At 36.3% G+C, this 13,785-nt stretch overlaps 1 protein-coding gene across 1 annotated transcript in view; it reads left to right on the top strand.

The window, feature by feature from the left end:
• The window catches only part of TMED8 (transmembrane p24 trafficking protein family member 8), a 22,174-nt gene extending 11,076 nt beyond the window's left edge, over window positions 1-11,098 (top strand). Inside the window, exons 3-6 of the mRNA XM_014068097.2 lie at window positions 1-77; window positions 533-674; window positions 1,704-1,997; window positions 5,935-11,098. The exon at window positions 1-77 is cut by the window's left edge and continues 47 nt beyond it. Coding sequence (XP_013923572.2) covers window positions 1-77; window positions 533-674; window positions 1,704-1,997; window positions 5,935-6,152 — 731 coding nt within the window. The 3' untranslated portion in view covers window positions 6,153-11,098. The remainder of the gene's footprint in view (window positions 78-532; window positions 675-1,703; window positions 1,998-5,934) is intronic.
• Window positions 11,099-13,785: the final 2,687 nt, after the last annotated feature.

The raw sequence follows: 13,785 nt of genomic DNA, 5'->3' as shown, positions 1-13,785 counted from the left end.
CTAACGGGAGTCCAGAGGAACAAGATGTAGTTGGAGAGGAGGAGATCCTAACTGATGAACTTCAGCACCAAAAGGAGGTAGGTGGTTTGACTCTTGGCCTATTTCTACTTGCCAAACCATCATTACAATCCTTTGTTTCCAAACATGTTTATTGATGTTTTTCATTATAGCGGCTGTATGCTTTGAAATGTTTGTCTTGAGATAATAAACTCATATGTAGTACAGACGATAAGATGATTGAATTGTATTTTTTTTTCTGGGATGCAATATATTTTAATTGATTACATTGATTACACAGATTACAAATCTGTGTTGCCTAGATTTGAAGAAAGGTAGAGTAGAAAAAAATCTTCAAAAGATATTATGTTGAAATATCTTCTGAATTTTTTTTTCTAGTTAGGACGACGTAGTTGCAAATAGATAGTTGAAGGATTCAGATAAAAATATGTAGAGAAAAAACTATTTTTGTTAAAAATTAAGGTACCTTAACACCACTGTATTTTATGTATATTATATACATTTGTCTGTATAGGAAGCTATACTGGAAGTGACAAAATTCTCTGCACCACAAGGACCAGGTGATATAATCATGATACAGTCTGAATATACAGGTGCAGTAGACATCCTGTCTGCAGAGCTAGAAACTACAGATCTTCTAAGCGAACAGAAGAAAGGTAAGGATTATGTTTTCACTACTATGTCTACATATGGATTAGTAGCTAGCGTTCTATTGAAGAAATTTACAAGTTTTGAGCTATTTTGTGGTAGAATATACTAAGAATTATAGTCAGTTTTGAAATGTTCATATGTAAGAAAGCAGCAACAAAGATTTTGATTCTTTGCTATTTAATTTAGTTTTTAGTATTTCCATTTTTTGTGTTGTATATAATTTCTACCCTTGGTTGGATTATTTTTTTTAATTCTTTTTTATTTAGCTCTTATATTATTTCAAATGTTGCTGTTAACATTATACTTATTTGGTGAGGGTGAACTATGTGGGTTTCTTTATTTCAGACTTGCCTTCAGGGAGTTGGGTGGTGTACATCTTTAATAAATAAATAAAGAAGTAAATTTTGTATCAACGTAGTTTTTTGTCACTCAACCTTTACTCTTTTTTGTCTATTGTGTTTTTTCTTGTGTTTAACATTTTCAATCTGTAATTGCCAAGAGTTGTTGGAGGTTGGGCAGTATATAGATGTAATAAATAATTATTACTATTATAAAAGAGTATTATGGCAGAAAAAGAAATCCACAGAAATCTTAAATTAAGCAGGACCAAAATAGTTGAGATTGCTGTTACATTACTTAATTTTAATGCTTGGAATAAAATGATCTCATAGTGAATGGTTGATGGATTTTTTAAATTTTAAGTATGGAAAATTAATATGGCCCACATTGTAGTGATTGTTTATTACTCCTTTATCATCCAATTTGTCCTTAGAAACTTTGCTGTGCCAAGATATCTAATTATCATTATACAGTGTATGGCAGTATGGGCGAGTCACTGAAAGAATAGATTCAGCCAGTTAAAAAGATTCTTAGAAGAAAAACTGTCAGCTGAGAGAGGGATTAAAAAACCTAATTCCTTTTTTTGAAAAAGAAAAAGGAAAATCTTGTAATTAGAATATCCAGTGTTATTAAAAATTCTATCTGCATTTACGGTATGTTATAAAAACTAAGAAAGCCCTCCTTCTTTCTTCCAGTTCGGCCACCTCCATTGATTCCTCCCACTACTTGGACAAATTCTAAGATAAGGGAGTTTAAAACGAAGATGGCAAAGGAGAAGAATGCCCGAATGCTAGTGAAACGGGGTGAGGTATTAACAGTCCGGGTGCCCACCCATCCTGATGGGAAGCGCGTCTGCTGGGAATTTGCTACAGAAGATTATGACATTGGGTTTGGAGTCTATTTTGATTGGACCCCTATTACTAGTACTGCCATTACTGTTCAGGTCAGTGAATCAAGTGATGAAGAAGACGAAGAAGAAGAATTTGAAGGTATGTCATGTCTTCAATAATGATGTATACATTTAATAAATAAATAAATATGTAAAACTTTTATGTCCCAAATAATATCTTAAGCAAACATAACCTCTTTAATTTGAGTTAAAGAACTCAACCTCTTACCTACTTTGAGTTCACTTGAACTGTGACATTAGTCTTCAAACTATTTCACAAGCTATTGATTATTGAGCATGAAATTTTAAAATATCCTGATGATAAAATGTGTGTTTATTTATTCATAAATATGTCCCTTCATTTATGGACATTTGTTGTGGTTCCAAACACTGGCAACTCTGAATAGCTTGAATGTCAACCTCTGCAAATAAAGTTAAAGTGTACATCGCATCAAAGTTTGGGCCATTCAGACTTTAAGGTCGGTGCTGTTCTAAGGAAGCAGGTTAATGACGAAAAGGCCTACACCTGGATTTTTGGTTAAGGTGTTATGCGTGTATGTTTGTGATTGTTGCCCTCTTTTTACTTTTTTTTCTTCATTGTTATATAGCTTTATTGTTACTTTGGGTTTTTTTATTTTGTGAATTGCCTAGACTCGCTGGGAACTGAGTGATATCCAAATTTAAATAACAATACGATTCCTTATGACTCTACTGGTGACATTCCTCAGTCATAGGATCTATAAGCACCTTCACAGTCCTCTGAAATTAATAAATATTATATATCTCCATAAAACTAGCAAGAGTTCTTTCCCCCGTAACTCAGGGAAGAATTCTATAAATGTAGGGTCACTGCAGAAATTGTCTCACTTTTTTTTTGCTTCTATTGCAGTATGATATAGAAAATCTCTCACCTGCTAGAAGTTGGAATGTAAATGTTGGAATAAATCAGTGTGCATGGAACATGAAGATCAGGCTGTTAGTTATTGTTTCCTCTGTTACACTGATGAGCATCACTCTTATTATTATAAAATAAAATGGGCCACTTATAAGGCTCATTTGATGAAATGACAAGGGGAGGAAAATCATTCCCATTTTATTTTTTAATCAACCATAATGCATATAATCAAAATAATGCATATAATTAATAATGCATATAATTAATAATACATATAAATAATGGCAATTAGAGATTCAATAAGTCTTTTATATTCTTTAATTATAAAGCAGTTTAGGAATTAGGTTGTCACTTGTTTTTTTTTTAAATGACATGACTGAAACTTTCTCAGGTTCCAGTATACAGGGCGGGGCATAACCTTTTCCTAGGGGGTCACAGCAACACTTGTAATAACAACACAAATAATTCATACACCATTCGAAAGCCCATCAAAAACTGAGTTTATTGACACGATTTAATAGTCAGTATGACCACCATTAGCCCTTCGAACAGCATTCAAACGAGGTGGATAAGAACACAACAAATCTTCAAACAGTTCCGTTCGATTTTCCAGATTTTTCAACACAGTTTCCAAATTCATTCTCAAAGTTTCAACCGAATATCGATTTTGACCTTGCTCCTGAATCATCAGAGCTTCCACTTCATCCTTAATTATGGCCCCAATGTTCTCTGCCGGATTGAGATCTGGCGAATTTCCCGGCCAGACGTCATTGCCCCAAAATTCGACATTGTTTTCCTTTAACAATTGCTGAGTCGCATTTGCACGCATGCAAGGAGCTTTGTCATGAAGAAAGACAGCCTCACCAACCACCAAGACATTGTCTGGATCACTGAGAAATGGAATGACATTCTCCAATAAAATTTTCTCACGGAAATAACTGCCATCCCAGGATTCCCCTTTATCCTTCAAAACCCAATGCAGTTTCTTGGCTGTGAAAATGACGAAAATCCCGATGCAAGTCGGATTGCGAACGATTTGTCGATATCGTTCATGTTTGGCGATGTCGACGTCTTTAGCCCAAATTTGATCGTTCTGGAAATTCGGTTTTCGAATGGCATAAACGAAGAATTCGTCAGATGGCGCCAAATGAAGAAAATCTTCCTCGGTCCATTCAGACAACCAATCGCACAACCAAAGCCGATCTTGAACGTGTGTTTGACTTTTCAATGGTTTGCAAATGACGTGGAATGGCTTCAAACCTTCTCGTTCTCGATATCGGCCAATTGTCCTTTGATCAACTCGTTTTCCACGAATTTGAAGGATTTCTTGGGCCACTTTTCGGTTTCCTTTTCGTTGTTTGCGACTGCCAGTTGCAATGATGGCTTTGCTTTCTTGGGACAGTTGCAGAGGACGCCCTTCTCCAAATTTTGTGAAACATTCTTGGGCTGTTTTGTTCCAATTATCAGTAACCCAATCCGGATGACGTTTCAATTTGTTTGCAATCCATTTTCGATTGATAAACGTCGCTCCAGCATCGCGAGCCTCTCGAAAGGCAATGCATTTTATTCTGTCAATGATCCTTTGTTCTTCCGAATCGAATTTTCCAGCCATTCTTAAAGCAAATTTAACATTTAATAGCTCATTCAATTCAGTTTTTTATGGGCTTTAAAATGAGGTGTCGCAGAAGTTGTAAACTGCTGTCGATCTTGCTGTGACCCCCTAGGAAAAGGTTATGCCCCGCCCTGTATAGGTGAAACTCAAAAAATTAGAATATCATGCAAAAATTCATTTATTTCAGTAATGCAACTTAAAAGGTGAAACTAATATATGAGATAAGACTCATTACATGCAAAGCAAGATAGTTCAAGCCGTGATTTGTCATAATTGTGATGATTATGGCGTACAGCTGAAGAAAATCCACCATCTCAGAAAATTAGAATATTACATGCAATCAATAAAACAAGGATTGTACATAGAACAATATCGGACCTCTGAAAAGTATAAGCATGCATATGTACTCAGTACTTGGTTTGGGCCCCTTTTGCAGTAATTACTGCCTCAATGTAGCGTGGCATGGAAGCTATCAGCCTGTGGCACTGCTGAGGTGTTATGGAAGACCAGGATGCTTCAGTAGAGGTCCAAAGTTCTCTTTTCTGATGAGAGCAGGTTTTGCCAAAAGCACCAAAAACTGGTTCAATGACCGTAGGATTACAGTGCTTGATTGGCCTTTCCATTCTTCCTCCATACTCTGGGTCCTTGGTTTCCAAATGAGATGCAAAAGTTGCTCTCATCAGAAAAGAGGAATTTGGGCCACTGTGCTTCATTAAGACCAGGGTCAACGTCTACCAGGAGATTTTGGAGCACTTCATGCTTCCTTCTGCAGACGAGATTTATGGGGATGCTGACTTCATTTTCCAGCTGCCCACACTGCCAAAAGCACCAAAACCTGGTTCAATGGCTGTTGGATTACTGTGCTTGATTGGCCAGCAAACTCGCCTGACTTGGACCCCATAGAGAATCTATGGGGCATTGCCAAGAGAAAGATGAGAGACATGAGATCGAACAATGCAGAAGAGCTGAAGGCCGCTATTGAAGCATCCTGGTCTTCCATAACACTTCAGCAATGCCACAAGCTGATAGCTTCCATGCCACACCGCATTGAGGCAGTAATTGCTGCCCAAACCAGCAGTAGCCCAAACCAAATACTGAGTACATATACATGCTTATACTTTTCAGAGGTCCGATATTGTTCTATGTACAATCCTTGTTTTATTGATTGCATGTAATATTTTAATTTTCTGAGATTGGGATTTGGTGTTTTCTAGAGCTTTATGCCATAATCATCACAATTATGACAAATCACGGCTTGAACTATCTTGCTTTACATGTAATGAGTCTTATCTCATATATTAGTTTCACCTTTTAAGTTGCATTACTGAAATAAATGAACTTTTGCACGATATTCTAATTTTTTGAGTTTCACCTGTAAGTATGAAAAGTCTTATCTCCAGATGATTTAAAACCTGTGATGATGTTCTCTGTGTGTAAGCTTCTTTAGTTAGATCCACAATCCTGGATCTTTATGGCTGCCTCCTATTGGTTTTTATAGATGATGTATATGTTGTGCATTTCCCTTCTCAGGTCCTATTCCTGTTGGTGATGTGGAAAAAGGAGCCAAAAGCTATTTGCGAAACCGTTATGGGGAGATCATGCCAGTTTACCGAAGGGACAGCCACCAAGAAGTGCAAATAGGCAGTCATGATTATCCAGGGGAGGGCATCTACTTGCTCAAATTTGACAATTCTTACTCTCTCCTACGCAACAAGATTCTTTTTTTTCATGTTTATTATACCACCTAAAAAAGTAAATAGTTTTTTTGCCAAGACTAATGTGTATATCTTGTGATGGCCAAATTTTGTTTATATACCCTTCCTATTTGTCCTATTGTCCAAAATGAAGGAAATGATCATTAGCAATTCCACTTTGTTGTATGCAGACACAAAGCTGAAATTATAACAACAGCAAGCAAGTCACAGGACATAAGATGTCTGTTTTTCTTTTGATTGCACACATGAACTGAAGTTAAAACATGCCTTTTCTTTGGAAGTATATATATTATCTCCTTCTACTCTACTGGCTACAAATACTGACTGGAATCAGCTTCCAAAACAGCCATAGAACTCTGCCAGAACCACATTGTTACTGTGATATTGTACGCTGCCATATGCTTTTTAGTGGAGATCTTGTAGAATGGTATGCATGTTGCCTACTCAGGCCACTGGCAGGCTGTCTTGTCTCATCTTCCTTCCATAAATGGTCATCTGCTCAGTTGTTTGTATATATTTTAAAGCTTGGCTGGATGGAATCCAAACTGCATCATTCTCTTTCAATAAGAGAACAACATAACTTTAAAAGAAAAAAGTATACCCTTCCAGTTCTGCTTTTGATGAATTATTTGGGAAGCAGACATCAACAAAGGCTTCTCCAGGTCCAGAATTCATAGTTTTGGGGGCACAATATGCTGTTCAAATGTTGTTGTTGACAACATTTTGCAACATTAAAGTATAGTAAAAGTTGGTGAAATTCCAAATTTTTCTTTCAAACATCATGTTTGTGGAGCATAATTTCAAACCAAACCAAGCCACGAAATGTTTATTTCAGAGGGCAGAAAATGTCTATTTCATTTATCTAGATACTAAATGGAAGCAATTTATGTATATTTACCATAGTGCTTCCAGAGTCTTAGAAGCAAACATTTCCAGGAGTAAGAAGACTTTACACATTTTAAATTTATTACACAAGCACCTAATAGTTACTATACTAATAGCCAGATAGACACAAGTTACAAATGACAAAAAGCAATCTTGAACTATATTACAATGGGCAGGCACAAAGTAGTCCTTTGGTCTCTTACAAGTATTTACTTTCAGCAATGATTTTATAATTTATACAGAAGAGTGGTGTCCACAACACCCCCCCCCCAATAAAATATTGAGTCTTTAAACAATCAGCAAGTATTTCTTTTCTTTTACACCAGGGGTGTCAAGCCCGTGTCCTCATATGATGTATTGGGACTTTTTCCCCCTTCGCTAAACTAGGCGGGGGCGTGACCAGCACGTGATGCATCCTCCCCAAGGGCTGTGAGTTTGACAGGCCTGTTTTACACCATTGTTGTTTATTCAGACTTTAAAATCACTGCCAATGTTTAATGTAGCATAAGCATAATATAGCAGAGCTACCTGTTGCAGTTACCAGTTGGCAATCATACTATCTTTCATAGCTCAGGTTTTATAGAATGTATATGTACAGCTCATGTTGTCTCTTAAGTATATAAATATACTTAAGATTTCAGGAGCAGATTTGAGCAGGCCTTTTTAAAGCTGCTATTTCTTGTGATGTTTATCCAGTATGCTTAACTCTGCATGATTAAACCAAATATTTATTGTAAGTAGTAGGTCTTGGGCAATGTTCCTAAGAGGTGTTTTTGTTAAAGTTTAGTGATTTTTCTATTTCTGCCATATTTTTAGTGAGAAACATACATAGAAGAAATGAAATTGACTCCTATCTCAGGCTTTTTAAAAAAAACATTGAGAAATCAACTCAATGTTTTCAGATTTGAAATGGGAAATGGATAAATATGTACTACTAACTTTAAAGAGGAAATCAAATATGACTACTCCTTTCCATTTTTTAATTATTTAAGATGAGATTAGAGAAACAACTACATCATTTAAAGTACAATAAATGCAAGGAACAACATTTGGTGGAAGAAGGAAAACTATAGTACAAATGGATTTTCTGATTCAGAATTGCTGATTTTTGAAAACAGCCTTGAAGGACCCCCATAGGAGGAATCAATCCAAATTGTTTGTTGTAAAACATATGAGCAACATTTAATGTTCTCTCCCTTCCCCCATTTGTAAATTCATGTTATTGTTGAAATCCTTTTCAATTAAAGCTTATCTCTAGATCTCCCACACTGTAGAAAAAATGAAGCTCACTATGTTTGTCCTCTTTTTCAACCCAAAGAGTTTGCTTTGTTTAAAATTCAGAAAATGAAACAGATTTGTTTGCTTTGGCTAATGTTTTCTTGAAGAAATACAAAAAAAAAAGATATATATTTTAAATGTGAAAATTTGTGTTGACTTTAATTACAGAGCTCTATTTTTAACTCTTGAGTAACAAAAACATTTTTTGCAGCAAAGCAACTGCATTTGTTCTTAAGTCCCACAGTATCGTCTAAAGGTTTAATGTGGATTGCTGTTGAAATTACAGTATCATTTCTACCTGCAAAGGGAGAAAATAGAGGAATGAATTTTTAGAAAAAAGAAAAAGATTGAAATGTGGAGCAAGTTACAACTGCAGTAGATATCAGCTGAGCAAAAGCCTTTGTGCCTTCCTTTCCATTCTATGTTTAAAGACAGTGGCTTTCAGATTTCTTCCTACTGAACTTATCAGTTTAAAATTGACTGCCCTTCATATGTATACTTTGTTCATTTGACTACGAAAATTAATTTGTAAAATAATGATGAAATGCTGTTTAAATAGAAGGATTAAAGTTCCAGATAGAACACATTTTAGAGTTTATACTCTTTTGATGAATCAGGGATAGTGTGTAATATTCCTTCTCCATGTATGAGTTTGTTGTATATACACACATAGGCACATGAGCTTTACAGTATCTGTACCTCTTATCCAAAGACTATCTAATCTCAGGCCAAGTCAAAGTATTTCTGTGGTTTGTTTCTCTTTCTACTATGAAAAATTATAAACTGTATGTGCTGCTTGGATTGCAGATCTAAAATTCTGTAGCCACATGCTAATGAAATATGTGGAAAACGCTTAGTGAGCAGTTATCCTTGCCGGAATTTGATTCTAGAAAATTTTCAACATTACATGCATTGTTGTAGATGAAAATAGAAATATTTCACTTGAGATAAATTAGCTATTATTTTAGATTGAGAGGTTAAAGTGTAATAGAAATGTACTAAAATAAAATAATTGTATGATTGTCATATAACGTATGGGAAATAACAGACTTTAGCCATGTTCATATGGTAGCGTAAAGTAGCACAAATAAATAATAGTATATGCAGTATATGACAACTTAAAATGGAGAACAGGATCTACTTGGTCCCAATACATAAATTAAGCATTTTTAATTCATTTTATTTCCACTTAAGTCACACTTTAATCATATTAATGTACTCAGCCCATGTATTGGTTTTAATTAGATATAATTTGGTGTATTTCCTCTTTAACTACTGACAAGCAAGCTAAACTGAGACATTGAAAGATGGAGATATTGATACTGCTTTGTTTGTCTCATTTTAACTAAGAGTTAATTGCCAAAATCCTGGTTCACGAATAACTCTGATATGAAATGATTGCTTCAGCCCCAAGTGCACTTAAATCCAATTAAAATTTGGGCCTGTTTCTAATCAGACCTCCTGTACAGCATTTTCCTGTAAGCCTTGCACTATGAGGACCTGTATTTTCAAGACATATTCCTGTTATCGTCCTCGTAAATCCAGTAGAATTCTATAGATACAGAGCATGAAAACCATCTTGAGGCACTTTGGGAACAGTTCAAAGTAGAGAGTTCACTGACAACTTCATGGGAAATCTTATTTTAAATAAGAAGCATTTTGTTTTATCCCTTAATGTTCATAACATAAGACCAAAATTCATGCAATCTGAATCTTAAATTGATTACTGAGAAATCAGGGAGACATTGTCTGATCTTTAAAACATTTTATAACTGCTCTTGATTTGCTTGTAGGGTTGGGATAACTTTTCTAGTAAAACTGTACTGCACATGGGCTAATTTTTAGAGGGCACACAAAGGCTGAGTAAGCAAAATCAAAGAGTAGATTTTTGGAATTGGTGGACCAAAAGCATTTACAGTATAGTGAATAGTATTAATACAGTGAAATTGCTTATATTGATTTAAAAGAGTCAGTGAGATTTATTTGAATGGAATATGGCCTTTTAAAATGGTTTAATGTCAAAATAATAAGTATAGAAATGCATAGATGCAATCCTAAATTTGGGAGCAGGTCTCTCAGTCTCTATAAAATTTATTTATAAGGAATTATGGTTAAAAGTGAGCTCTGTAAAGATGTCGGAATGGTATGTCAGAAAGTAGTTACATTGTAATTTAATACCAATCTATTAGCAAGGCCTTCTGCTAGTACATGGGTATTTCTGATAGTTTAGCATCAAAGGAAAATATTTTAATATATAGACTTCAATAACATTTTGATTAATTCAATTAATAAACATATAACTCTTATTACTTTCTAGCACTTGCTTTTTGCTGGGCTTAGTGGAACTAACCTTATACTTAGCAGGTCTAAGCTTTATCAAATATCCAATATTGTCCCTGAGAACAAAAATAAAGGATTATTCTGTACCCTTTTATCAGTAACATGAAATCTTTGAAATAAAGCAAATAGACTGGTTTGTAGTTTAAATGATTGGCCTGTAATGAAAATATACCCTTCAGATGAAATTCAATTCTATTTGTACCATATATTTTTTTTATTCTGTATTGAAGTTATTTATATAATTTTCTTAACAATTTGGTTTACATTCTCTTACTCTCCCAAATATTTTTTTCTTAAATGGAGAAGGTATGTTACAAGTGAGGGCACTGGGTTGATTATTCTAGTACAGATCAAGCGAAGTCTGTCTAATTGTATTGCTGTTTCTTTCAGAATTTGATTGATATTTGTTACATTGTTTAGAACTATGGTTTTGTGACTGTAAGTTATTTCATTAAAGATTTTCATCATTCTGCAAAGTCTTCTGTTTTTCTCCTATTTAAATGATTGGTTGTGGATTACATTCAGCACTAAAGTTTTTGAAATCTTATACAGGTGTTACATATCAGCTAAAAGGCTGCATCTTTTGTATTGGTAGATACATCAGCAGTGTTTAGAATATATTACAAGTACACTTGAAACATAGGTAACAGATAGCTCTCTGTTCAGCAGTGGTTAGTAGAATAACAATAGCAGAGTTGGAAGGGACCTTTGAGGTCTTCTAGTCCAACCCCCCTGCTCAAGCAGGAAACCTTATATCAACAAATGGTTGTTCAATTTCTTTTTTAAAATCTCCACCGTTGGAGCACCCACAACTTCTGGAGGCAAGTTGCTCCACTGATTAATACTTCTAACTCAGGAAATTTCTCCTTAGTTCTTGATTGAATCTCTCCTTAATTAATTTCAATCCATTTCTTCTTATCCTGCCTTCAGGCGCTTTGGAGAATAGATTGACCCCTCTACTTTATGGCAGCCCCTTAGATAATGTCACATCTAGTTCTTCATTTCATTAAAATGGACATATTCAATTCCTGCAACTGTTCTTTGTATGTTTTAGCCGCCAATCCCCTAATCACCTTTGTGGCTTTTCTCTGCACTCTTTCTAGAGTATCATCTTTTTTATATTATGGTGATCAATACTGAATGCAGTATTCCAAGTGTGGTCTTACCAAGGCATTAGAGAGTGGTATTAACACTTCATGTGATCCTGATCCCTCTTGTTAATGCAGCCTAAGACTGCATTGGCTTTTTTGGCAACTGTAACACACTGCTGGCTCATATTTCAGTGATTGTCCACTAGGACTCCCAAGATCCCTTTCACAATTACTACTATTGAACCTATTCTATACCTGTGCATTTGGTTTTTCTTGCCTAAATGTAGAACCTCAGCATTAGATTTCATTTTGTTAGATAGGGCCCAGTTTCAACTCTGTTGAGATCCTTTGTATCTTGAGCCTATCTTCTGGAGGGTTGGTTATTCTTGCCAGTTGATGTCAAAAAATCTGATGAGTTCCCCTTCTACCCCCTTGCCAAAATCATTGACGAAGATATTGAATTGTACTTGGCCTAAGACAGAGACTTCAGGTACTACACTGCATACTTCATGTAAAATGCAGTTCCATTGTTCATTTCATTTTTATTTCATTCATTTTATTGGTCTTGTATGCCGCCCACTCCCGAAGGACTCCGGGCGGCTTACAATAAACAAAGGAAGGGGATAAATAGACAACAATTTAAAATACACAACATTCATAGTTCCCGTGGGGCTGACTATTTCAACAGCCCCCCAGCCTGCCGAAGCAGCCAGATCTTCGTAGCTTTGCGGAAGGCCGGGAGAGTAGTAAGGGTCCGGATCTCCACGGGGAGCTCGTTCCAGAGGGCTGGAGCTGCAACAGAGAAGGCTCTCCCCCGGGGAATCGCCAGCCGACATTGGCTGGCAGATGGAATCCGGAGGAGGCCTAGTCTGTGCGATCTGATCGGTCTATGGGAGGTAATTGGCAGGAGGCGGTCTCTCAGATACCCAGGTGAAAATGCAGTTCCAGTAGTGTGATTGGTCAGTCAGTTATGAATCCATCTGGTGCTGTTACTGCCTAACCCACATTTTTCTATCTTATCAAGTAGTAGGTTGATAAGATAAAGTAGTACTTTATCAAATGCCTTACTGAAGTCCAAGTAAATTACATTTACAGCATTTGGCTGGTCCACCAATTTTGTCACTTTGTTAAAGAGTGCAATAAGATATGTCTGGTTGTTACATTACAAAACATCAAATTCACCAAATTGCTGTATGCCACACCCTCTAGGCCAGGACTGTCAAACTTGTGGCCCAAGGCCAGATGCGTCACATGGTGGCCACACCCATGCCCAGTTTAGCAAAAGGGAAAAATTGATGCATCACGTGATGATGCCGTGACAATGCTAGTTTGAAACCCCTGATGTAGGCCATCTACTATTAGATTTCACTCCAGGTATAGGGATATAACTATCTTGACTTTCCAGGGACTCAGTACTGTATCCTGAAATGTGTTTTCAGAAAAATCAGCCTAGTGTAGAACACAAAAATTAAGCCCTACATGTGTCGGTTTAAAGATTTAAATGTTGCTATCTTTTTAAAGTCAGTATTTATATAGGAATTCTGTCAAGAATCTCACCTTGGCTGCTTCAGTCTTCCCTACACTTTCTTGCAGGACATTATTTATTATTTATTTTATTTATTTAGGAGATGTATACTGCTGCCTATTTGCACATGGCGACTCAAGGCAGCTTACAAGAATATAAAAACATATGGGGGGAAAAAGTAATAAAAGAATCATATAATAAATTAATAAAGTAAAATAATAAACTCTCACCCCCACCCCAGCAACAACATATCATACAAGCTCTGTGTTCCCCAGGCCCACAGGCAAAACCCTGTCTTCAGGGCCTTCCAGAAGAGTGTCAGAGTGGGGGCCATTCTAATCTCTGGGGGAATGATGTTCCAGAGAGAGGAGCCACCATGGAGAAGGCCCTTCTGGGTCCCACCAAATCAGTGGTGGGTTGCAGGCAATACGCCCCAGTACGGGTGTACTGGTGCCTGCCTGGAGCACCGGGTACTGTTCCGGTACGGTGCTCTGAAGGGCCCACCCATCTGAACTCCTTACCTGTATTTGAGGTCTTCGGTGCTTCT

The sequence above is a fragment of the Thamnophis sirtalis genome, unplaced genomic scaffold, assembly GCF_051295495.1.
Source record: "Thamnophis sirtalis isolate CommonGarterSnake01/CBP01778 unplaced genomic scaffold, rThaSir2_p1.2 scaffold_1, whole genome shotgun sequence".
NCBI lineage: Eukaryota > Metazoa > Chordata > Lepidosauria > Squamata > Natricidae > Thamnophis > Thamnophis sirtalis.
Note: the sequence above shows the minus strand (reverse complement) of the source record. Positions and strands in the feature narration are given on the sequence as shown.